Here is a 27,713-nt window from a genome sequence, read left to right on the forward strand (position 1 = left end):
TAATAATTGCGTTAATTGTGAAGTGATAAGGCTTTATCAACAGGTGGTTTAAAATTTTTTACTAAAATGAAATATTTCATAAATTTTCTTAATATTTTTAGCTTATCACAAATTTATTACCTCGAGAAATTATTGTTAATTGATACAGTTTGTATAATATGTAATAATAGTATTAAGTATATTATATTATTGTATTATGCTCATTTAAGAAAAATCAGAATATGCATTAAAAGTTTTTATCCATCAGCTTTAAATTAACGTGTACCTATCAAACAGCTTTCAAAAAAGTATCTATTTACATTCGAATTAATAATATGCATTTATTGAATTCATTTTTAAATGCCTGCCTTAAATCTGTCCTTAAGTTCATGAAATTGTTAAAGTAGTGCTTTTTTCCAATTCTCTTTTTCTTCAAGAACTTTTATTCCCTCAAGTTTTTTTCTGTGATTCTAATAAAAAGTGTCACTCATTGCAAAGAAATTTACAAAATCAAACTGTCTGTGGCAACAATGTGTAGTTGTTGAACACAATGCAAGCAAATTCCATTAAAATGAGTTAAATTTAAACAATGTCATTAAAATTAATAAAATTTAAACATTGTTTCATTTAAATTATTAAAATTTAAATAATATTCCATTGAAATTACTAAAATTGAAACAGTAATCTATGAAAATTAGACAGTATTTCAAGAAAATTAATTTTTGTAGATATCTTAAAAATATGATATGATGGAGCAAAACAGTCTTCACATTTAAAATCAGCATAACAAACTACACGAAAACAGCTATAAGTAATGCCAGACATCTATAGCTTGTTTATAAGTGTTAGTGTTATTATCAGTGTTGCTAGGGGAAAATCCAAAAATTAAGAGAAAAACTCTTAGTACTATTTAGTGAAAATCTTCAAAAATGAGAAAAAGTTTACAATAAATGAAATTAAATGACAAATTTGTTTGAAAACAGGAATTTAAATGTCTAATGCTAAAAAAAACAAGTACGAAACAAAGATAAAGGGGGGGGGGATATAAGGACCATTGCTAAAGGTCTTGTTATAACATTTTTGAAATACAACTACATAGCTCTTAAAATGATAGATAAATCAGTTAGGAACTTCATACTTTTATTTAAAAATATATATAAAATACATTAAAAAATAGAGTTCAACATGTTTGATATATACAGACTAGACCATATACCCTGAGTGATTACATTCGATGAATGAGGCATATTTTAAATGAGGCACTGTTATAAAAATGGCCAAGCTGAAAAAAATTAGTTAAATTTTAAAAAAAAATGTAGCTAAAGTCACTTTTACATGCTCCAACACTATTACTCAGAGCCTCTCAATAAATTATAAATATTTAAATAACCTATGAAATTTTTTCCTTGCACTAAAAGTGGAAACATTTTCATGATTTTTTAAAAAAATTCCTTAGTATAAACTTAGTCAACTTTGACTTGCTAAGTCTCAAAAAAAACAAACAGATGAAGTTTTTAGATGTTTCTAAATAAAATATTTTATAGTTATGATATCAGTAAGGCTTCTTTTAAACGCCGAACACATTGATCAGAACCATCATGGGCCTCTTTACTAAATGGCAAAAAGTTCAAAAATCCATGAGGTAGACCATCTAACACATCTACTTCCACTGGACGATTCAACTCCGTCAATCTCTTGGCAAATGTAATGGTATCATCCAAGCAGGGATCAAAATTTAGGGTCTAGAAAAGAAAACATATACTTAACGAATAATTAACATTTAAAAATAAAAACATTAGAGGAACACATGCTATAGAGAAAATGGAAACTTCCAGCAGAAATATCTCAAAAAGTTGAGATTCAAAGTGGGATTTTCATTTCATATAATTGATTAAAAAGTTATATTTATTGTTTGATTATACTATTTCGATGGTAAAGTTTAAATATCTTTTTGTTGAACATTAAAATTGACTTCTGTGGTTATACACATTAGTAATTTGTTTTTAATAAAAACAAAGTACCACATTACAATACATGAATTACCTACACTAAATAAAAATTATATATAAAAACATAGCATTAAAATCTATTTACAGCCTTTTAAAGTATTGGTGACAGAAATAAACATTTTTCTTAATTAGTTTGCATTGGCAGTGAAAATAAGATGAACAGTATATTATTTAATTTATTTTTTTATTATTTAATTATATTTTTAAAAAGTTAGAGAAATTAAAATACCTTCAATTTTATATTTTGAAAAAGAAAAGAAATACAGTAATATTTTAACTTGAAAAATAAGAAAAATCCCTATAGCAAATTTCATACATTGCAATGATTAAGTTTTAACAATATTGTTATTAAATTTAAGATGTAGTTTACTAATAGTAGAATTATAAAAGCAAATTAGCAAACTGTGACATTTGTTATAATATTAACATTTTGCATTATAACAGAAATCTGGGTACTGAAAAAAATTCATATGTTAGTCTATTTAAGTTGGAATATGGAAATTGGAGAAAAAAAATGGAGTCACAGAAATCCAGTACTTATTATCTAACAATCTTAAGATCAAACAATAACATTTATCAGTGGAAATACTACAAGCTGAGGAAATTTAAAGGATTGGATTACAAAATTTTTATTAAATTCTGAGGGTAAGCTTCAAAATTCAGCTTTTTTGCAGGTTATTCGAAACTTTCTTGTCTAAGATCCAAAAAATCATCACTAATAGAATGTTTCATGAACACTGAAATGCACATAAGTAACCACTACCAGTAAGCAATGTTAATTTAAAGATGGTATTTACATTGTTATTATTGTGTGTTGTAAATAATGTCAGTTTAAAACAACTGATCAGGATGCCTATTGTAAAATGTTAGATTCATGTTTTGATAGCAAAGAATGTAGACAGCAATATAAAATAAGAGACATCACCATCTAATATTTGGAATTTTTTTTCGACATTAAGATGCCAGATACTATTCTGCCATTCACACCACTTTTTGGGTGACCTTTAGTGAAATTGACCTTTCACTATACATTTGGAGCTGAGTGTTTCTCCCTTGTTTTACTACCAACTAAAAGAGTTTCTCAACCTCAAGGACTTTTCTGCACATGACAAGGTGAAAGTAACAGTTCAAGACTGGTTATCCTCTGAGTCCTTTTAATAACTATCCTTTTTATAACTTAGGCACACAAAAACTTGTAAAACATTATGACGAATGTTAGAAATAATTATGAAAACTATGTAGCAAAATATAAAATAATCTTGAGAATTAAAAAAAAAATCTTTGAAGGTTTAAGGTTAATAAGAAATCAAACCTTACTTTCCAAATAACCCTTGTATTAAGAGATCAATGAAATTTATTTATCAAGTCGATACTACCATAAAGCAAAACACATGTATACAGACTGCATACAATGAATAAGAACAGTGATTGTCTGATTAAAAGTTTAGCAAGGTCAAACATTTAAAGATAATTAGGACCCTTGATATCTAAGGATACAAATTTTAAATGAACATTGAAAATAGAAAAAAATGTTCATGATAAGATGAAAAAGAAACCAGTACTGAAGTGATATCTGAAGAGACTAAAAAGTTGTGGGCCCAAAATTATATGTTATATGGGCCAAAATGACAAATAGTGATATTTAGCAGTGAAAAATAACTGAAAAAACCTCCACAAACTTGCACATGTGCAAATTCCCTAACTTTAATAAATGTTGAAAAAAATAAAAATGGTAAGTGACATTTTAAAAATTGGTTTTAAGAACAATGCATGTACTCCTCAGAACTTTCTTTTTTACTAGTCTCTCAAAATAAGGTAATTTTCTTTGAAAAAAGGGAATTCATAAATAGTAATGTTTGAATAAATTCCAAAGCAAGTATTCAGGAATCAAGCAGAATGTTGCTTAATACATTCTTTCACTATGGTCATTAAATATGAATTTCTACGTTTATCTTTCACAGTTAATGACAAAGGTTGGGTGGTAGCTGTGTGTTATGCATTTTACCTAACATATATAATGATAACTTAGGGTAAGGCTAAAAAGAAATATTAATGACAACAGATCAGTTCTCAGCCCACAATGTGAATTTTTAAGTATCTGGAAATATGACCAGTTGAAACTCAAAAACTGAAATAATCTTATTTTCACACAGCATTTATTTTCATTTTTTTCTACTCCAATCCATGATATAAACTACATCTCAGACAAACTCCTCTCACACGCAATCACATATGCAAATTGCATTCAGTGAGAATGCTTCCTTAGTTAAACTCATCAGCATTGTTGCTTACCTACTTCATTTTTGAGCAATTTTTTGGCAGTATAAATAAGTGATCAGATTTTTATTTTATTTTATGCATAAGCATACACAACAATGTAAAAAACAAAACAAAATTTTGCAGATTTCCAGTAGCAGTAATGAAGACTATTTTGAAACTTCAATTGATCAAGCTTGTAGGGAAATTTAATTTGACATAAAGTTGGACTTCCATTCAGTACTTTAGTATTTGTGGCAGAAGCTTGTTGTTACTAGATACCCACAAATTTCTAACCATAATAAATTCCCTATTCAGGATAACAATCCATCACAAGACAGCTTAAATAATAAAATAAATAATTAGATACTATTCTGTATGGTTTTCAAATTTAATGCAGTTCTTTAAATAGGTGACTTTAAAATTAAACACTGGATAGTGTTATTGGTTGTTTCATGAAACTATTGTATTTTACTTTATCTAGATACTATTCTTATTACATTAGCTTTTCCCAGTTTAAGTTAAGGGATATAAAGGCTTTTATGCACCCCACATGTTATGCAATTATTTTTGACTTCATGATAAAATTCAAAGTTTTTTTATTATGATGATTTGTCTAATAAAAATCAAATGAATTTTTATCCAATGAAAAAAAGTAGTTTTCATATCATTATTAAAACATAACAAGAGCTGAAAAATTTTAAATAAATTTTTATGCAAAAGAAATTTATAAATGAAAAAATTTATAAAAGAAATTTATAAATGAAAAAATTTATAAAAGAAATTCATAAATGAAAAAAAGGAATTTTCTTTTACATACCACGAAAAAAATTTGTGGCATTTCTTTCAAATTTTCATCTGATGCTAGAAGAGGTGACATAAATGGATTTCTTGAAACCATTTTAAGATTTTTCATTTTTTCATTAATTGATACTTTTGCATCAGATAACTTATTAATAGTAAGATTTTGGTATTTTTTGTAAGGAACAAAAGGTGCTATAAATTTTTGATATAAAGAACTGGAAATAAGGGTCTCAGAAACCATTTGAAGAGTAGAATCTGCTACTGATTCCCATTTTGTTTTGAGATCAAATACAATATCACGAGGAACACTAAATAAAGTATGCTCCTTATAATCTCTCATTTCCTCATTAGTTTCATTAAAATTTACAGCACTATAATCATCCATAAATTGATGTACATAATTTGTTTCCTTTACAAGTTTTTGTTTTTTATCAGAACAAAAAGCACTATCTTCATCAACAACAGAAGGTTCATTTGCTTCTACTTCCATCCATTCAGATTGCTTTATAAAATTCATGCTAGAATCAAAGATTTCACTAATTGAAGATATTTTTCTAGATCTCCTTCCTGATAATTCCTGATTTGGCTCTTCATCATACTCATTGCCATCTGTTTGCATAGATCCTCCATAAGCTAAAACATAAAATCCGTTTTAAAAAATTGAGAGAATTATAAACTAATTTTTATGCATTTTTAAAGAAAATATTGTCTTAAACTGGAGAATATTTTGAAATATAAAGTATTTTTAATTTTAGTATTTATTAAAACATCAAAGTTTTTTTTTTTTACATAATTTATTCAGTACAAATATTCTATATTCCATTTATTGCTAGCAATTGCACCAAAAGGATTCACTGATAGAGGATAACCTGAGATTAAACTGATGATTTAATGATTAGAGCTTTCAAATGGTTAACCTAAAATATGCCTCAATAAAATAAAATACCTAATTTGTACGAATAATAATAATTTAAGCTACAAAAACAGACTTAAAAATATTCCTTACATGAATAACACTTTAATCATACACTTTTCAAAATTTTTTGATTATTTCAAAATAAAAAAGAGGGTATCATTTTATTAAAAAAATATGGCTTTAATACTTTAGTTAGGACAATGGTCCAAAATTAGAATTTTTTAATGCTATCTAACTTTTTTTCTATATTTTGCCATATCACTACGAATATTTTAGTTTTTTTAACAGATTTTTACAAACAAGAAACTCATTTATTCAAAGAAAATTTTGCACAAAAATTAATCTTTTCTGATTGTACTTTATAATGATCATTTCAAGGCACATAAGTTTTTGCACAATTTCAAACTTTGCATTTTTGAATGATGGAATACAAACTTTGAATTAAGTCGGTTAAGTAATTTTTAAGAAGTATATACTAAAAAATATTGGTTTTTAAAAGTTTTACTGTTCAGAAAGTTATAGTTATATAGTTTAAAATTAAATAAAAAATGTGTAGACTTTAAAATTTTTTTTCTCTGAGTAATGTATTTTTTGTCTTTGACTAAACTAATCATGCGTTTTTGGATTAGCTTAATGATATAGTCAAACTTTTTGGTTGTAGTTTGCATTTAGTATCTAAATAGGAGCTAAGAAATTAAAAAAGTCATTATTAATAAAAAATATTAAAAAGAAATATATTTATAAAATGTTTAATATATATATATATATATTTTAATCAAAATTAAAAATTTTATTTTTATAAATTCTATCAATTAGATCTATTTTATTCATTGGTGTAGCATAATTGCCACAACAAACTCTCCTGACAATTGGTAAATTCATTCATTTTATGAGTTTATTTGAATTTGAATAGTGGTATTTTATTTAGTCTACTAGAATTATAAAAGTATGTATGTTAATGAGAAGAGTGGAGAGTTCCAGTTTGGTTGTAATATAGTTTGAGTAAAAACTTTAAAGCTAATGAAAAAAGTTTGAGAAAATAAAAATAAAATGAATGTAAATATTATTGTATAACTAATTGTTATAGTACTGTTGAGAAATGATGCAACAAACAAGATTTGCAATTTCATAATAGAAAAAAGTGGGGTGAACAAAATTAGTAATTCAGCCTAAGTAAAATTTTAAGGCCAGCATAAAAAATACTCATATAAAAAACAATGCAAAAAAATTAGAAACTTGTGTAAGAGCCATTTTTCAGAAGTAATTCAAATTTGATTAATCTAGTTTTTGACAAAGTTCAATGTCTGATGTAAACTAGTTTTGATAGTAGATTTTAACTCGATTGATGATGTTAAAAACACTTGCATATACTCGTCATGTTAACAAGTTCTCTATTATTTATCTCTATATTTCTCCCAATAAGTTCTCTATTGTGATGAGATCTTGGTCTCTTGTTGACTTAGCAGGCCATTTCAAAGTTACAACATTGTTGGCCTAAAACAAATTTTTTTGTATTATTACTTAAATGAACAGTTGTGTTGTCTTGCTGATAAATCAAATTTTCTCTTGCAAGAAATTCCGCATTTGGAAAAAGATAACTTGCAAGTAAAATTGGGTATGCTTGTGAATTCATTTTGCCCAAAACAAATGCAATTGAACCTACACCATTGTAAGCAGCATAACATCCCCAAGTCAACACAGAGCTTCTGCCTAATGGATGCTTGGGGACTATTTCTTTTCTTAAATGATAACAATAGTTCTCCAAATTAAATTCTTTTCATAAAAAATCCTTTGCATCCATTCGTTGTTCCAGGTCATGACTTGCTGGCTGAAGTTAGAATGCTCTATTTTGTGCCCTTGCATTAATCAAGATTTAGCCAATTTTGCAGCTTAAAATAATCTTCCAGACCTCCTAAATGTGTTAAGCATAGTTTTTTGACAAACATTTAAATATATCACTTGAAACAATTTCCTGGCTGTGTATTTTTCAGTAGATGCGTCTGAAAACTCTTCTTTTATCACGCGAGAACATTGCTTTAGGTTTTCCCCTAGCATTTTTTTTACCATAATTGACTATTTTTAATTGAAATATTTATAAAAGTTTTAAATCTTCCCATCTTTGTCACACTTGTAAATAATTCTTTGATTCTATTATTTGCAGATAATTGTTTCAGAAAACTTTGTAAGCAACAACAGAAATTTTTTTATACTCATGTTCTTACATGTAATGATTAGTTATTTAAATCTTTGAGTTTTAATGCATGATTCAGGAATCTTTTTTAACGCTTTCAATTGATTTTATCACATTTATAAGGCAAACACATACAAAAAAAGGGTTCTATTATTGATTTCTTACCATCAAGACAACTAAGCATAAATCCCAGAGGCAAAAGAGGGTCAATCCAGCAAAGTAATCTAGATGGAGATGGCACCATATCAAGCACTAGAGGAGAATAAGCACACAAAACTGCATCTGGTTTGCGAATACCAAGAGAAATAGTTTTCAGTATTATTCCTAATAAAATATTTCCACCAGCACTATCACCAGCAAAACAAATTCTTTCCCCAGTCCAACCTGAAATTTATTCCTAGATTTAGATAGAATTTTTGAACAGCTAGTATATTATAGAATAAGCTTAGATATGTGAAAAAATATAAAAAGTCAGATGCCAGATAATTGATTAATAATTATTCTTAATCACAGTAAACATACTAAGGCTTTAGTGTCACTAATGAATATTACATTCGCAGTTATAATAAGAATAATATAGGTGGGAGCGAATGAGAAATTTATTAAAAATGATAGGAGATGCATAGCTGCCATCACAGATAGGAAAAAATCCAGTAGATTTTATGAAATAATATAAATTTTGTGATAATTGTTGCAAAATTTACAAAACATTTTACACATAGGGCTTTTAAGGATTTTTATAGTCATCAAAATAGAAAAACTGTAATATTTTCCAGTTACGATTTCACATTAAATGAACTTGAAATGTTATGTATTATGTTTATTCATAATTTTGAACAGTGATAGGCATTTAATTAATCTAAAATAGTTAACTGAATTTTATAAATGAGGCTTGCCATATTATGCATTAGTGACACTTATTTTAATATTTAAGCAAGCAATAATCTGCACAAAAACTCCATTTCAATAAGGATTTTTTAAGGAAACTTACTCAATTTTATGGAATTTTCTAAAATGTACGAAAACCAGGATAATTTTTATTAAACCATTAGACCAGGAGAAATTAGCAAAATCCAGTAGTCTACTGGAAAATCCAGTAAGGTTGGCGGCCATGGAGATGTTACAACTTTTAAATAAATTCTTCAATTTTAAGACTTAGAATGTCTTGTTATTTAAACAATTTAGTGCAGAACAAATAAGATCAATGATATATACAAAATAGCAATTAAAGATTTAATTCATTTTACTAATGCTGAACTAGGCAAGTACTGGATGTTTAATGATAAACTGAATGGTCAACTGAATGGTCAACAAATTTAATTAAAAATGTTTTGACACATTTATGTCTAGACAGAAAAAGATATCTATAAATGAAAAACAGCTTCATGAAAAAGTGGTTAAGTATTTGTTTACAACAAATGATTATTTCTTTCTGTTATCCACCACTTAAGCTTTGCAAAAGCACTGCACTTTTAAGTCAGATTCAAATATAAATATTTATATTATTAATATGAAGTGATTGATAGACTATCTCATTTCAGCAAAATAAAAGCCAATAATGAAACAGCTGTGCCACCACTTTCTCAATTTAAAAAAAAAACAAAACATCCTCTTTAAAGGATGCTGCACACAAATGGTATAACTGAACAGAATAAGATATTTTAAAAATGAAGGGGAGAATGCTGGGCAGAAGGAAGTGTGCTCGCCCTAAACCCCATGCTTTGGAGTTCCTACGTGAGAGTTTGGAAGCTAAGATCTTACATATGTGTTTGGGAAATTTTCTACACGAATTAAGCAGAGCTCTGCTTCCCTCATGCTTGCACAATATGAAAAAAATTATTGTAATGAACAAAAAGAGATGAGGCATTTAACCAGGGCTTCCAATAAGTTTCAGTGATGATATTTCAAAAAATTATAAAGGAAATACATAATAATAATGGCAATATCAATAATAGTGATGCTAATAATAATTATTACAATATAACAATAATAATGATTATAATTTTAGGCAATACATTTTATTAAAAGTTAAAATTAATAATTTATGTCATTATTCCCCCAAATTATTTAGCCAAAAATTCAAGCAAGGTCATTGAAGTAGTTAGTGAGCTTCATAATTTCAGATGTCTTGCACAACAAGAGCTGTTCAGATTAAAATTGTAAATAAAATATAAATTGAATATAAACAGCTCACTGTTGAAATCTTGAGTTAGACAAGAATGTGGCATGTCTTGTCTTGTTGAGAATAACAATTGATACACAACAAGGAACACGATGAAACTTTACATTTGTTCTGAAAAAATCTGGATTATGCAGACAATATCATTCTTATCTCCTTAAAGTTTTAAAACAAGTTGGAAAAGGCAAATAAAAGTGAATATATTGCAAACATGGTTGGCTTGAAGTTAAATGAAAAAAAAATCAAAATAATGAGATTGAAGCAGAAAATAATCAAAGTATTAAAATTAATGGAGAAAAAACACATGTTTTGTTATCTTGGAGCAAGTGTAAGAAAAGATAAGGAAGATCGGAAAAGGACATTAAACTGTGAACCAAATCTAAACAATTGCTTCAAAAGTACAATAAATTGCAAGAAAGTTATTACAAGAAAAATTAAAACAAATATTTTTAAGTCTACAATTAAATCCCACCTGAGGTCTACACTTTTCCTTCGTAAAAATAATAAAAAAGCTTTACTGGTAGATTCAATCAAATGAATTTTTACTTTATCTGAAATTGAACTGGTCCCATTTGATTTACGAATAAATTTATTATAATCACTTTCTATAAATTTATAAATGATTAAGATATGGTTTTATAGCATTAGTTATTTATTTAATAAAAAGAACTGTTATAAATTATTTCAAACACCTTTGTTGACTTCAGTATATGAATCTGATTTGCCAAAAACTTCCATATTGGGGATTTTGTTAATAAATGATAGTTTTAGAAGAATGAATTTACAAAATGGGGTATAATAATGTTAAAATTAAATAGGGTAAAATAAGATACAATTTATGTTCGATAGCTATGACTATGATAGTATAAGAGCCATTATGACGTTTTCAAACAATATGTAAATTATTTTCCACAGATATGTGACACAACTAGAATGAAAAATACTGAATTGGGAAAAAGATGCATGTTTGTATAATTTGAGATATAAATGCACACTTACACAAAAAAGTACTGAAAGTACAGATAAAAAATAACATGTGTGCTTTTAATATTTAAAATAAAGCAATAAAAAATAAAAAAAGTTTAGGCATCAAATAAATTTTTTTAGTTTATATGGATAAAGAGAAACAAAAACTGTTTTTATACTACAGTGGAACCCCGATTTTACGTTGTCCGTTTCGTACGTTATCCCGCTTCTTACGTCATTTTCTGCTGATCCGTGAAAATTGCCTATACCTATAATGTTAAAAAATCTTAGATTTTGCGTTACCACTTTTATGAAAATCTCGCTTGATGTGTTTTTCTACAAACAAATCAAAATTTTTTTTTTATTCTATTCGAAATGGTTTTACTCATATTTCCGTGCTAGCATACCAAATGAGATTTCAGTCGGTTTTGTTTGAGTTTAAAAGCTATAGCCTTTTTTCTCATTTTCGAAACCTGTCATCGTGTTCTTTTCTCGAAAGAAGATGTCGAAGCGAAAATGCTTTTCTCTGGCCGAAAAGGCTGAAATCATCGAAAAAGCTAAAGAATTTCATGGCACTAAAGTTGATCTTGCTAAATCTTTGGGTATTGCTTATTCAACTTTGCAAATGATTTTAAAGCAAGAAGCTTCAGTAGAACTAAACGCTGAAAAACTCGGAAAAAATGCCAAGAAGAGAAAAACCCTTAAAACATATCCGCATGATGAGTTAGAAAACATTTTAAGGAACTGGTTCAAGGAAGCCAGAGCAGCAAAGATTCCTATAAATGGATCCATCCTGAGAGAAAAGGCGCTTGAAATTGCTGAAAGGCTTAAACTCCGAGGCTTCAGGGCATCAAATGGCTGGATCGATTGATTAAAAAAAAAGAACAATTTATGCTTCAAATCTGTCTGTTGCGAATCCGATAGTGTGGATATGACAATTGTGTAACAGTGGAAAGAAGAAACTTTGCAAAATTTATTAAAGGGCTATAATCCAAGTGACATATTTAATGAGGACGAAACGGGATTGATTTTCAACCTATTGCCAAACAAGACATTGGCAATTAAAGGTGAAAATTGTCATGGAGGAAAGCTTTCAAAAATGCGCTTTACTGTTTTGCTCTGTGAAAATGGCGATGGAAGCTAAAAGTTAAAGCCTCTTGTGATCGGTAGAGCAGAGAAACCACGGTGTTTCAAAAATATCAAAAGTTTTCCTTCCGATTACACTTCAAAGAAAAAAGCATGGATGACACAAGCATTATTTAAAAATTTTCTTCGAAAACTGGATAAGAAAATTAATTTTCAAAAGCGCAACATAATTTTATTCCTAGACCAATGCACTGCTCATTTAAACCTTAAATTGAAAAACATGCGAATACAATTTTTTATAGCTAACTGTACGAGCAAACTTCAACCACTGGATTTAGGAATTATGCGATCATTTAAAGAGAGTTGCCGGATGCAACTGGTTAGAAAATCTCTAATGTTTCTTGATTCTGGTGACTTTCAGGATGCTTCTAAGGCAAAAATTAATGTTCTTGAGGCTCTTAATTTGATATCTTCAGCTCGGGACAGTGTCGACCAAAAGTGCATTATCAATGGATTCAATAAAGCAATATTTTCAATATCAGAGGAGGAGAGCGCTGTTGTTTTGGAAGAAGAAGGTAGCAGTATACGAAATTGTAGCTAGAAACGAAAAGCAAGTAAAGATTACTCATTTTTTCCATTAATTTAACTGGTAGGTGTCAATTTTTAAAAATATGCATAGATTTTTCTTAACCCCGATTTTACGTTATTCTGCTTCGAGCGTTTTTTATCGCTAGTCCGACAGAAAATGTAAAATCGGGGTTTCACTGTACATACGTTTAAAATACTTTTTTCAGCTTATTTTTTGTCATAATGACAGCAAAATGTAGCAAATGAAATATTGTAGCAATTTCATAATGTGCCATGTTTCTAAGTAAATAAAAAAAAAGAATGTTCAGTCAATGTTTTAAGGGACCTACAAAGTGTTAGTAAAATTAGTCTTGTTTTCCATCACATTTTACAGTTTTTCATATTAAATAGTATGTCTTTGATCACTATTTGTGTTTATACAAATTTTGTACAAACTTCTGGAAGTTTAAAAAAAAGCAAAGGCACTTTTCTTTAACAAAAGCAATTTTGCAATATTTGTTTTCGTAAAACATAATCTTTCTTAACACAAAATTGTCTATTTGGTTTTTATAAATTGGTATATTAAGTTCATATTATAATAAACATTACATTACTTCTTTACAAGAAAAAGTATATATTTTAAAATTTATGTTATTCATATTGGACTTCAACTTCAAGTTTCTTGAACTTACTAAACAAAAAGCATAGATTTTGAACAGATCAAACCAGCCAAGTTTAGCTTTTAAAATTGTTCTTAATTTTGCCAATATTTTAAGAGCCTCACCATGAGAGAGCTGCAATAAAGTGGTGTCTAACATCAGCATTTGAATCAGTTACATGTAATAGTGTGAAAAATAACTTTAATGAAATTTACAATACTAAGAACCATACGTTAAAACAAAAACTTAGCTACCACTAGAAGAAATTTTCCTCAAAAGTGTAGAAAATTGGATTGCCTTAAAGCTTTAACTTCCTTAAACCTGAGATTTAAATAGAGGTAGAAAATGCAATTTTTACTTATAAATCTTTAGCTTACAGCAAAGTAAATTCCTAAATGCGACAAAAATTTAAAACAAAATATTTAATAGTTTTGAAAACAATTCAATAAGTTAAACATAATTACCATTTCTTTTAGTTATTTTTAATTATTAAACAAAAATTAAGAGTTTTCATTTTTTCCAATTTTCACCTATGGCAGAATATTTTTACAGTATATGTCTTCATATTCCAGTCATCTAACAAAATCCAAAAGATTTAAATAAAAAGATATATGTGCTATAAAACTGTCCAAAAGTAACTTCCATCATATTTCTTACTTTTTTATAACTTTTTGTGGTAATTAACTTTGAAAAACAAAAGTAAATCAAATTATGTTTTTACACAGAAAATCGCTTTGAAAAAGTATACAAATAGAAAAGAATCTTAAAAAACTATTGTTTAAGAGATAAAATTGAACTAAATGTTCCTGAATATATTGACTGCAGGATCTTATGATGTTATATGTATTAGTTGATAATGTTGAAAAAGTTTTGGTACAACAAGGAGAATTTCTGTTATCATAAAACTAATACAATAGTAAATTCAAAGCTTTTTTCAAAAGCTTACAATAACAGTATATAATACATTACCTAATCTTTGAGGATTTTGCAGGACCCAAGCATAAGCAAGCAATACTTCCTCCAAAGCTCGGGGAAAAGGCGCCTCAGGTGACAGAGAATAATCAACAGAGAATATTGGCACATTTAAATCTTTTGCCCAGTGACGCAAATAAATCTAAACCAATATTTAAACAATTTTAATTTAAAATATTTTATTCTTTTCGAAACAAAAACCAAAATCTTGAAAAGACATGACAATTATTTTGAAAGAAGTCTAACTTTTTTGACAAAGTTGAAACAATAAATAAATGGCAGTAAAATCAGAAATACACTGAAATGCCACTAAATTATGGATAGTAAATAAATAATGAGTTGGGTCGGCTATAGATTTGATAATGGCTGCCGCATGATGAAGCATAGGTTCAACAAATTTGTGCATTCATTCAAAAGAAATAGATAACCAAACATAAGCTAGAGCTGTCCATAATTCAGTAAGGATCACTGGTGTTGAGTGATGTTCTTTTAAATTTTTCTCGAAAACATTTCAAGTGTCCTTAAATAGATTTAATCCAGGGTACCTAAATGGTCATTTTATGATAGAAAAGTTAGAGGAATGTGACCAGGTAGTAGCCAAATCGTCAGAGGTGCAGTTGTCATACTGGATACTCCATATTGAAGCATGTGACAGTTCTTTTCCATAAAAATGACAGTCTGTCTGCATTCAAAAGCGTTAAAATCAGAAATTTTAGCTATACCAGCAGTTAAAACAACTGATTAACAACAGTCATACTGTAGCAATATATGCAGTTACCATAGCGCTCACAGGTGTGTGTTACATAATTTTCTATGTTGTTTGTTTAACCCTAATTAAACGTATTTTACATAGGTTAAAGAAACACAACTCATTATAACTAGATAACAATCACCATACTGATTCTATTAACTTTTTAAATATTAAAAAATTAGTATTTTCAAAGAAAAGTGTAAGGATAGTAATTATTTTTTAAGACCAGTTCTGAGAATCATATTAAGTTTTTTTACTTGTAAAAATTCTTCCAAAAAGATGCTTGACTCTATTTTAGAAACATAAAAATCAGAAATATAGTCAGTTTAGAAACATAAAATAGCCCTGAAATGGTCCCAAAATATAATTTTATTGTTTTTGGTTAGTAATACTTTATGTTTCAGTCACACTGCCCTGTTAATGCATTTAATTTTTTTCTAAGATAAGTAGCATTGAAAATAAATATTATTTAAAGCTTAGCTTTTTCAGTATATTATTACTGTAAATAGATGAATATTCATTCTTCATATAGTTTGAAACTAAACTAAATAATCAATAAATTGGTAATGTTCAACATTACAAAATCATGCTCAATATTGAAAGAGACATAGTGACATAATTAAGTTAAAACAATTCCAGTTTTCTTTCTTTATTATTATTTGTTGCTTTCAGAATGACTTTACGTGATTAGAACAAAACATGCTTTTAGAACTCTTAAAAAAATTAGAAATATTCAGTATCATTTGGCATAATTCTATTTCTCAAGGCTATCTCCTGATATTCAAAAATTAGCATAATCAACAAGTTTCTATGGTGCTTATCCCATTTGGTGGGCTGTAAAAAATCTATTTCCATGGCATCTATGGTAGGCATCATTGTACCTATATTAGTATATATAGTACCATGGATGCCAACTCTTCTGGTTTTCCTGGAAAATTTTATTTTCATATTTAAAGTGGTAGTAAAACTCATGTTATTTTTCTAAACTTTTTGAATTATTATAACAATCGTAAATGACTATCACTACATATAAATAATTGCAACAAATATATAAAAGCATAATAGTCTTTATGAAAGCAAATTTCAACTTGGTTGAAATATACATATATTTTTGAGTAAGATTGTTTTTCGATAATTGTTTAACTACAACTTGGAAAATCCATTCTCAGAAAGAGTGAAAGTTGGCAGGTATGTGGTACATATTAAAACAGCACCACCTAACATAATATCAGTAATAACTATCAAAAATTTTTTTTTTGATTTATAATTTTTAAATAGAAAATAATAAGGGGAATGACAACAATCTTTAAGATGTGTGGGCCCACTTAAAATATTAAGAGTTAAATCCTAAATGTTAAGCCTATATGTGACAAAATTAAAAAATCGGCATGGTTAAAAGGAAACAAATTAAGTCTACATATGAACAAATCACACAGATACATGGTTACATTTTATTTTGCTTCCTGCCAGCAGCCATTGCTGATGCAAATAATAAAGGCTGTCCAGAAATTTACTCAATTAATTAATGTAGAGTTGGCAACCAAAAAAAGAATGCAGTTCGAAAGCTGACAGCATAGGATTAGTAAAAATGCAACACTATGGAAAAGAATAATGTGTTTTCCTTATTGAGCCATGTCTTTAAAACGTTTTTATGTGTTTCAACAGCTATAGATATTTTTTTGCATTAAAACTAATAAAAATATTTTTATTCAGTCTTAGATATACCAAACAAACTACAATCATCTTTTTTTGACTACAATCATCACTATTTAAAATAATTCTTTTTGAAAGCAATAATAACCGAATTCTTGGTATTGAAAGCGATAAAATGCCAGCAAAACATATACTTTCTGAATTCTGATTCACACTGTCTCCAAACTGTTTTTGAACTAAAAAGGCAAGATAAAATTTGGTGCCAGTTTCATTAATTAACATAATTTTGACCATGGTAAAACAATGTGGACAGTGCCTAACAACCAATGAAAAGATTTTTACTCATGATACACTTAGTGAGCCCTTTGCTGTGCATACACTTTGGTTGTTTTGTCTGCTATCAGGATCAAACTCACGGCACCTAGCTCTTTACCAGAGATGTGAGCGACATCTTAACCAACATTGTAGAATGAAAGTAATTGTTAATGAATGCCACCAAAATATTGAATAATACTTTCTAGATATTTATTACTCATCCCTTTATACATGTTACAGAGAAAAATTGCTAGACAAGATTCATCATAACGTTAGACACAGTTTTGGGGAAAAATGTATATTTTCTAATAATTCTTTCCAGAAAAAATAATGTTGAAATAAAGAAAAATTACAAACCTCATGGGATTCTGGACTTTGAGATATAAATCCCCCACCATGACAGTGAAATAGAATACTTGGTGATAATTCTTCCTCTTTATAAAATTTGTATTTGTTCGCCATCTATGATAAAATGTAACAAACTCATATCGAATGAATGATAAAATACTTAAACACTAATTCAATTTATATTATTATTCTAATAAGTAACAAAAACTGTGAACATGCACAAGGTTTTAAAAATTATGCACAGACTTTCAAAATCTGTAAATATAACAATACCCTTTTGTCAAAATAAAAAATATTCTACAAATGTTTCTTAACAATAATGTTGAAAGTGCAATGTTATAGATATATTAGCAAGTATTTCACCTACTAAGGTATTTTTATAGCTTCAGAAGATATTTTTCTTAGTAGCAGAAGAGTAATGTAATTGTATTTGCAAAAATAATGTATTTGCATTTCAATAAATTATAATTAAATGACTTTTATCGACCACTAAACACAAGTAAATTAAACAGATATACATAAGGTCACATAAATGAATGCTTAAGTATTAATAATTTTTTCGAAAAACTCTGTGTTTAAAAAAATTCTGCTTTAGTTCATTACCACTGAAAAAAAAATCACAATATCCTCAAATAGTTGAAGTTTCTGCATCCAGTATAAAATACTTATTAAAATTAAGGTTGTATCAGCTAATTATTTGTTAACTAAACTTTGAGTTATTCAGATATTAAATTTGGTATATTTATTATATAATATTTAGTTAATTGAAAGAAAACAAATGAAATCGTAAGAAAAATTTTAATCATGCCTAACCATAACCTAAGTTAGATATTTAAAAATATAACTTATAGAAAAATTCTAGCATTTTTTTAATTTATTATTTTCTGACATCAAATATTTTTTTTTGAAATTCAGTACACAATAATCTGATAGATGCACAGTTCTAAAAAAATAACTATAAGGAAGTTTAACTATGGCTAGAAAAGCAAACTTGTTATGAGAAAAAACCAAAATCTGCAAAAGATTCCCATTAAAATTCTAAAAATTTTGCAGCAACAAAAATCTAAAAAAGTATACAATATATGAACTGAAAGATATAGACGTGGTACAAATTCTCTTTCAAATAAGTTTCAATACTTGTATGAATTAGCTCAGGGTTCACTAGAAATTTTCTGTTCAAGAACCTTATATTTTTTGAATGTTTAGTTTTGAATGTTAGTTATCTTTCCAGAACAATCTATATGAACAATGAAACTTTTTAGAATCAAAGTTTTTTTTTCGGACTTGAAAAGTTACGTTTTTCACTTTTTACTGCTCAAAAGCAATTGCTTTACGCTAACGGTTCATAATTATAACCCTTCATCTAACATCAACGTGGCTTAAAATAAAATGTGATCAGCTTTAAAAAATGATAAACTAAGTTTTGCGAGTAATTGGTTATGTTTCTAGCTATCAATTTCAATAAAAAAAAAACAAGAGAAATAGCAAAGATTCACACAGTTTAAAAAAAAAAATATGGATCTTAGTACTTTGAAAACACATTTATACAAATTCAAAGTCTGACTTATTTTGGTCTAAGAAAGCTTATTTTATTTCAATATCTATTTAGTTCTTTTATAAATGTCAATCTATATAATTTATTGTAATATAATTAAGAGTTCTAATGAATATCACTACTCTAGTGATATAATATGTATTGGAATCAACACTCTTGAAATATCGTTTTAGGATTTTTGTCAAAAATAAAATCAACACATAGGAGACTTAAAGTAACATTTAACTAACTAACTAACTAACTCAGTGGCGCGACAGCCCATTAAGAGGGCCAAGGCCGACTGTGCCCATCTCAGTTTTCTTGACCTTTGGGCTCTGGGGTGCAGGAGCATATGTTCCGGTCAGGTGGTCAGCCGAACGCGGAACCCCCAGTGTTAGTTCCCAAGCATGCTTGGTATTTAAACATTTAAGTGCCATAAAAAGGAAAATATTATTAAAATTTGAGGAAACATTATTGAAGTAAATTACAGCAAAAGGGAAATTAAAATGATTAAAAATCAGTTTACATATCAGATATAAGTAGAAAATGCTCCTTCATAAAAGATGAACAACTTTTAAATTCATTTAACAGAAAAAAAAAGTTTTTAATGATTTTATTTTTATGAATTATTCTAAGTTCTGATTCACGTTGAAAATCTTTAGTCATGTCATTTTCAAAACATTTCTTTTTTTCTTCTCATTCTTCTTGCATACATAAAGGCATTGTTGCAAATGCATAACTTTTAAGCATTATTTAGTCAAAACTTTTGATGAATTTAACTTTAGATTTGTTCAAATTTCATCCTCAAATAACTAAATTGACATAATAGCCAAATTTAAAAGAGATGATCTTTTATTTAACACTATGTTACTGTGTACTAAAAACTCTTTTTGGGTAACAGCATTTGTAAGTCATATCATTCAACATTATCTGATTGAAAACTTTATACGCTTCAAAAATATACAAAAATGAAATGACAGTCAACATGTTTTAAGCACATCTAAAATAATTGCCCATTTTCAAGACTTACCCATTCTTACAATAAATAATGGTATCTATTGGTAAATGGGTATCTATTTTTGACATTAGCTATAAAACATGTCGACTGTCGTTTCATTTTTGAAGCGTATGCAGTGCTCAATTAGGTGATATATTACCACTTCAGTTTCTTGGGGTTATTTATTTACTATTCAACATGTTTCAGAAATAAGGTAAAATTTTGATAATTTTAATTTCCAAACAATTTTCTCAATTTTGACAAGTTTAACATATCAGTCTAAAGGTATTAGTTTATTTAAAAAGTTCATCATCATACATGTATCACCACAACCATTATTTACTTATTCTGTCCTTTCCAAAAACTCAAATGTTTATAAATGGTAGATACAACTTAATTTGTTCTCTACCAAATAATAAAAAAAGTAACATGAAAGTAACATTTTGTAGAAATAGAGCAACTGTTTTCATAGAGAAAAGTGGTAAGATATTTGTGCTTAAACAATGTGGATATGTTCTATTATTAGCTACCACTTAATCTTTAAAACCTAATTCAAGATTGAAATGAAGATATTTACATTAATAGATAGGAAGATCTTAATTTTTCAAAATAAATGCTAAGAATAAATAATTTTGCAACTAACCATTATAATTATTATTTTTTTTAAAAAAGGACATGTTCTCAAAAGGAGAATATTTACCTCTAACAGGTAAATATGTAGAATGGTTTACTTTTGGAATATAAAACTTTCTGTTTTAAAAAAGATTTTACCAAAGGTTTTTAAAATTAAACGAAGATTAAGTATTTGTAGTAAAAATGTTTTTAGTTAAAAGGGAGGGAAGTTACAGGGCTCTAAGAAAATCCTTAATTTTCTAGTTATGCATGTCATTTTTTAATTTATGAAACAAGACTAATATTTCAGAATTTTCAAACAATTTGCTTTCAAATAAAACGATTTATTGATTTTATTTCATTTATAAAATACAACCAACATGATCTAAAACTTTTTATCTAAAAATTAAAATTCAACTACTCATTCTAGCAAATCAGAGACCAGCTAATAATGAAAAGCAGTGAAAATTTACTAATTTTTTATAAAGATTCATAACTTTTGAAACATACTAAGCTTAAAAACTTAATGAATTTTCTAATCCTGAAAAACTTAATAAATTTTCTTTGTATTTTTTTGCTCTACATACAATCAAAATTTTTGAGTAGCAAGACTTAATTATTTTAAATCTTAAAGAAAAGAGGGTTTGTGCTGAAACACATTAAACAGGGAAACAAAAATTTTGGAGTACTTACAACTGCTTAATTGAAAAAAAGCATGATATAGATATCAAATTCTAACAATACATAAAATATGCATTATTTTGACTGAGTGCGCCAGATTTTGGACTTTTAATTGAGTTAATGGCTGATAATGATTTTCGATCAGGTAGAATTTTGCTAAGACAAACATAAACCATTCTAACAGCACCTATATTTAAATCATGTAAGCTCTGAATAGCATGATTGAAAATAAACTTCTCTTTAATTTAATAGATATGCAATATTTAACATGGAAACATTTGGCATAAGAATCATAGTCTTCCAAAGTATTTTAATTTTTACTAATGATACTTGAAACTGGCATGAGTAGTTTTAAGCCACAACAAGTAATAACAAACATTGATTAGCTTTTTAATATTGTATTTCAAAGTCAAATAGATGATCATCATCAGGCAATGCTATTAAGCATAAATCTATTTAAATAGCTTTGAGTTGTCAAAGTGTAAATTGTAATGGTCAAAGAAAAATTATTTTACAAGGCATTTGAAGAGATTTAAAATATAATAATTTCTTAGGAATAACTTATATAAAAAAATGTTTAAAAAATTTAACAATGCATTTAGAACTGCAAAATTAATTATAATTTTAAATTTAATACTTGTCCTTTGCGAAGGAGTGTTGACATGAGTATGCATCTTACTGGAGCAGGAGGAATGTGTGAAGAAGGAGCGGGAATAGTAACTAAAACACCTGAAAGAATGTTTCTCAAAACTATTGGTTGATCAGGAACTAGGATTTCTTCCCTTACTTGAAATTTGGGACAAATCCAACGAGGAAGGGTCTGCAATTAAAATTTTTTATTTATTACAGTAAAGTTTAAAATTTAAGCAAAAAGTTTATAAATAGAACATCATTTAACATTTATTCTTATAACTAATTTAACAGTTAACATATTTCTTAAATTTGCTATTCACATATTCAACTTTTATAATCCAAATTTTTTGACAAAAAAACTCTCAAAAATTTTGAAGTATTTCAACAAAATATGATTTTATTCTCTGCTTGACTATTTAACATTTTAATAATACATACGTAAAAGTATACCTTGTAATTACTATATTTACTAATACAGTCACATTTCGTTGTTACAAGCACAAAGGGAGACACTACAAATTTTGTGGTATAGAAAATTTGGGATATCAAAAATCAAACTTTTTTTTTTTTTAACAATTCAGTCAGAACAATAACTGTTGGCATTTTAAAAGTTGCATAAAATGCATTTAATTCAATAGACTAGAGTGGCCACTCTTCAGATACAACCAAATTCCTTGAGATTTCCAGAGAAAAATTGAAAAAAATATACCAGATTTAAGAGATTTAAATTCGTGCAATTAAAAAAAAATTCATTTATTTATATTATAGAAGAGTTTACATCTAATTTAGCAGAAAAGTTATTTATTGATAAAAATTTTATCTCCCCTATTAATACCACTAGGTATAGATAAGTTTTAAAGTTATTAACAGTATAATTTTATTATTAATATTATAGTTTAATAAGTAATTAACAGTTAACATGTAAGAATAGATTGAAATACACTAGAACTAAATTTATATCTGATCATAGGTATAAAACTGCTTATATTTTAAGAATTTCCAGAGGAAACTGCAAATTTTCTTAAGAATTTCAGGTTTTCCAGTGGTATTTCATAATTTCCTCAAAATAACAAGTTTTTCCTGATTCCAGAGAAAGTGGTCATCCTGAAAGACAGTCATTTAAAAAAAAAAAAGTAAACTTCTTTGCTATTTTTTGACTTAAATTGAAGTTTCACTTCGTTTTCTTTTTTTTTCATTTTTTTATTATGCATCTAGAGATTCTATAACACCAATAAATATTTTGATTTTTCCTAATCACCACATATTGAATATGTAAACAACTTATTGCTCATGTAATCTACTTCCTTCTAAATTTTAGTTTCTTTGGGATTCATTAAAATGAACAAATTCTTTCCTAAGTTACAATTAAGTTATGGTTTAGTTCCTCTTTCTTTTGTTTCATAAATAATTTGCAGCATATGAGTAATTTTTTCAATTAATTAATAATTTTTTTGCAGTAATATTATTTACTTTTAAATCCATCACTTAATAAATACTTTTAATACCTCTTAAGATGAATTTATGTTGACCTGCTGCATTAATTGTTTTCCGTAACTATCATCCATAATGAATGGTTTCTTGAAAAAAAAATACAATTGATCGAGGATCTACCGTATCATAATTTGTTTTAAAAGTAATTTATATAAAATTGTTTAAGTAGTGTATTAACCCAAATGGAAATTTGTTTTTGAGGAAAATACATTTCAAACATAAATAGATTAATTTTCTAACTCTATTCAGAAAGTCTATTTCTCACTAAGTAAAAACTTGGCAATCGCACTAATTAAACTAAAGTAAAATACTAAAACAACTTATCCTAATTGATTTTAGAAAAATAAGTAATGAGCTTCAAATTAAGACACAACATCAGCAATTTAGATTTTAGTAGTAATATATTAGAATAGAACCTTCATAAGTAATAAGATTTTATAAGTAATTAGGTTTGAATATTTATTCAGTACCAAAAAGTTTAAACTATAGTTAGATTTTCATATTTGAAAAGTTGCGCAAGATATATTACCACATGAGTTCACTGAAATAAGTAACAATGTAATAAGTTATATCACAAAAATTGCAAAATAAGTATGATTTATGTATTTTAAAAACTTATACCGTCATAAATTGAGATTCGCCAAGTCTCCAAAATGATTTTAGAAACTCCACTGATGAATTCTGAGCCACATCAACAATTTCTTGAGCTCTAAGTTCAGGATTAAATATGTATTTTAAACAATTTATTACAGTTAAAGCAGCTCTAGAAATAGGACCACCTGAAGTTTGGTATAAGTCACTGAAGGTTGCCATAATTATCCCAACTCCTTGTAAAATTCTTCTCATAGATGGACAGTACTAGAAAAAGAATTAGACATGCTTAGCAACAAGACTTTAAATGAATTTTTGTAATAGAAAATGGAACACATTACCAGAAAAATAATTTTAAGCTAATTATTCCCCCCCCCCTCTTTTTGAAAAACAAATTTTTAAAAAATAAAGAATACCATAGAATGTAAACTATTTAACAGCTTTAAGTAAGGGTATATCTAGTGTTACTTTCGTGCCCATCAAAGCAAATTTTAATGAATTCTTCTCATTCACTTATTACAAAATAGATTTAAGATTAAATTGATAATTATTTACGAAAATTATGTTCATTTTACTAACTAAAACACTTCTATAAAAATATATTTTTCTTGCTCTGATAATAACTTTTACCTAATCACTTTTTTATTACTCTTGTGATCATGATCACAGATTAAGATAGTTTTGAAACATGTGTGTTTCAGATACAAATCCTATGAATTGTATAGGAATAAAATATAAAAAAAACTAAAACTATTTAAAAAAAAAAAAAGACTTAGTAAAGTAATCCAGTAAAAAATTAATTATTTACAGTTGTTTTTGTAAAACTCTAAGGGTTACTCTTGTGAGAATTAGTCTAGAATAGAATTTTTGCAAAGAAAACATTTTAAACAATTTAAAAACTATTAAAATAAATATTAGAGTGTTCTTTATTATTATCGAAAACAATTTAATATTTTTTTAAGTTTAAGGTTATGGTAAAAAATCAAACAAACAATGGTTAGAATCCATAAAACCAAGAATTTATCAATATAGGAACATTTGTATTGTATTAGTAATTATTTGATCTCTTTTGTACCAGATAAGGTGCTTTTTAGGGTCAAATTTGTAAACACTTTTTACCTTTGTTAATACCACAAATTTTTTTTTTGATATTCATAACTGAGAAAATCAGTTATAATGTTAGAATTTGTATCTGCGTAAGTCATAATGATCTCCTAGCATCAGCAATAGATTTTTATATCTAAGTAAATTGAAATTTCATTTTCCATATTACTAACCTCATTTGTTGCCCTGCTATTTTCGGTTTAAAAAATATGCTCATTGCAGAAGCAATGTTTTGGATATTGTTTACATTTAATGACTTAAATTTTATAATTCCACCAAGTACTTTTTACTGTGCTCTGTACACTTTTTTTTTATCAGAGTAAAGTTATGTTTCTATTGCTGTTTTCAATTTCTTATTCTGACACATGAAAGATGTTTATTTTTAATTAAAAAATAGACTCACAAGTTAGTTTTATTTACTACTTTGTGGATCATAGCAATAAAAAGTTTAAAATTTCTTCGTTGTGTTCTACTTTTTATCAGTGCTGTAAAAAAAATCATATAAAAAAATTAAAAAAGAATCTTACATTATTTCATCATATTTAATCATAAGAATCTTAAATTATTATAAAAATACCAACTGGCAAGATAGAATACCAACTCTGTATTCAACAATTAACTCTTAGGTATTAAAATATAACTTGGCTCTATATAAAAAAACCAGATATATTGTAACTAAATCTATGTTTAACTTAAAACAAACATAAAGAGACCATCGTAAAGGGTATAACTCGGAACCACTTCAGAGTAAAACTCGGCACATTTTTTAAAAAAAAATTTGCAAGTTAAAATTTTTTTTGCCTCTTAGGCAGTTGTCGTTGAAGCTAACAGATACTGCTTTGAAAATATAACCCCTACTAAATTTCTGCTGTCTTTCTTTTATTTTTCTTTACCAGAGCTATATAAAAATTCAAATTAAGAAAATAAAACTGGAAAGGGTGACTGAGAATCTTACATAAAAACTTTGATATCTTCCATAGAATACCAATTGATTAATATCTCCACATTCAACAATAAGCTCTTCAGCAGTAAATGTTTTGTCAGGCATTAAAAGATGATTGTCAAAACTATTGGCCATCATTTTCTTAAGGAATAGGAGAGCAGATTTTAAACCATTGAGGATTTTAACCAAACAATCAGCTTCATTCAAGTAATGACTAGCCCTGAAAAAACAGGAATTTCTCGAAGATTGCAATCTTTTGGAAAATTTATAGCATTCTGTAAAACATCGTTCAAAAATGAAGATGAAACTTCGGAATCCATTACCTTGAACTTTATTATTTAAATCAAATCTAGGAGCTTCATTATATAATTCTATTAAACTCTGCTCATACCAATGCAAGTGACAAAGTAAATCACGTAACAAATTTACAAATCCATTCCCGTACCAGTATTTGTCACGGGTAAAATAGAAAAAATCTAGATTGTCAACTACTGAGAAATATAACATTTCAAATTCTGTACCAACGCCTAACAACTGGAGAGTATACATCTTGTAATGTTAATTAAATAAATTTTGTGAAAAAGAACTTCGTTTCGATATATATAAAATGCTATACGTGATAATCACAAAAAGGTAAATAAAGACAGATTTTAAAACCGTTTAATCGTCTGCTATCTTTTTAGTGTTGCCAAATTCTCTGTTTCGTAACTAAGTGAACCAATCAGATCCCACATCAGAATCAGTAAAATTGTGTAAGCTACAAGCTGAAATGAGTTTTAGAAAATTTTTGGTTATCATAGAGGGGTATAGATGGCGTCATCGAGGAATGACGCATAGCAGAATTCTTTTCCTATGGCAACATTAGACAGAATATAGATAGTTATGGGAGTTGGAAATACGTTGGTTTCTGTCTATGTTAGAATAGTTAATGGGCTATTTGTCAGAAAATATTCATATTTTGTTTGAAGCTGTTTGCTATTATACTTCTATAAAACGTTAAACCCACAAACTTAAATAGTAAAGACAAATATATTTCATTTATTTATTTGCAGCAATTTCATGTATTTATTGAAGCAAATTCAGTTTGAGAATAATAGACAAGTATTATATTTTTTTTTCAGTTTCTTTGAATTTCATTCGTTCAATTATTTAATTAATAAATAGTTAATTAATTTTTAAAGCTTTTATAACTGAAGCTTCTGTTAATTGTAGGATATTTTAAAAATATTTTTAAAAAATATACGGTATATTAAATGAAACACCCAGGGCTTAAATTTTAATTATCCGATAAATATAAACATAATTTATACGCAATGAAATCTAGCTAAGTGCAATCTCTTAAGCTTTTCGATAATGGGTGAGAAATTTTATCTTACTACCAATGTTAAATAGAAGATCATTTTATATCGGTTTTTGATATCCTTAATGTTACGATCTAGTAATTTTGAAAAGATAAAATCGATCCTAGATCAAGCT

The 27,713-nt window shown here is 27.2% G+C and overlaps 1 protein-coding gene across 1 annotated transcript; it reads right to left on the reverse strand.

Annotated features, from left to right (window-relative positions):
• Positions 1 to 1,102: 1,102 nt before the first annotated feature.
• Positions 1,103 to 26,931, reverse strand: LOC107442104 (hormone-sensitive lipase). Its single transcript, XM_016055574.4, has 8 exons — positions 26,250 to 26,931; positions 24,221 to 24,457; positions 22,113 to 22,295; positions 17,661 to 17,765; positions 14,582 to 14,726; positions 8,321 to 8,539; positions 5,065 to 5,681; positions 1,103 to 1,721 (listed from the first exon to the last, which is right to left on the reverse strand). The coding sequence occupies exons 1-8, from the start codon at positions 26,784 to 26,786 to the stop codon at positions 1,524 to 1,526; spliced, it is 2,241 nt and encodes a 746-aa protein (XP_015911060.1). The 5' UTR covers positions 26,787 to 26,931; the 3' UTR covers positions 1,103 to 1,523.
• Between the last annotated feature and the right edge of the window lie 782 nt (positions 26,932 to 27,713).

The sequence above is a fragment of the Parasteatoda tepidariorum genome, chromosome X2 (assembly GCF_043381705.1).
Source record: "Parasteatoda tepidariorum isolate YZ-2023 chromosome X2, CAS_Ptep_4.0, whole genome shotgun sequence".
NCBI classification, from domain to species: Eukaryota; Metazoa; Arthropoda; class Arachnida; order Araneae; family Theridiidae; genus Parasteatoda; species Parasteatoda tepidariorum.

What these genes read in the sequence shown, in the direction of transcription:
- LOC107442104 (XM_016055574.4), bottom strand. Translation starts at nt 26,786, where the DNA reads ATGTATACTCTCCAGTTGTTAGGCGTTGGTACAGAATTTGAAATGTTA. An exon ending in GAAGATATCAAAGTTTTTAT is followed by an intron (nt 24,458 to 26,249) that starts GTAAGATTCTCA and finishes TTCTTTTTCTAG; the next exon opens with TACTGTCCATCTATGAGAAG. An exon ending in TGCCACAAATTTTTTTCGTG is followed by an intron (nt 1,722 to 5,064) that starts GTATGTAAAAGA and finishes TTTCTTTTCTAG; the next exon opens with ACCCTAAATTTTGATCCCTG.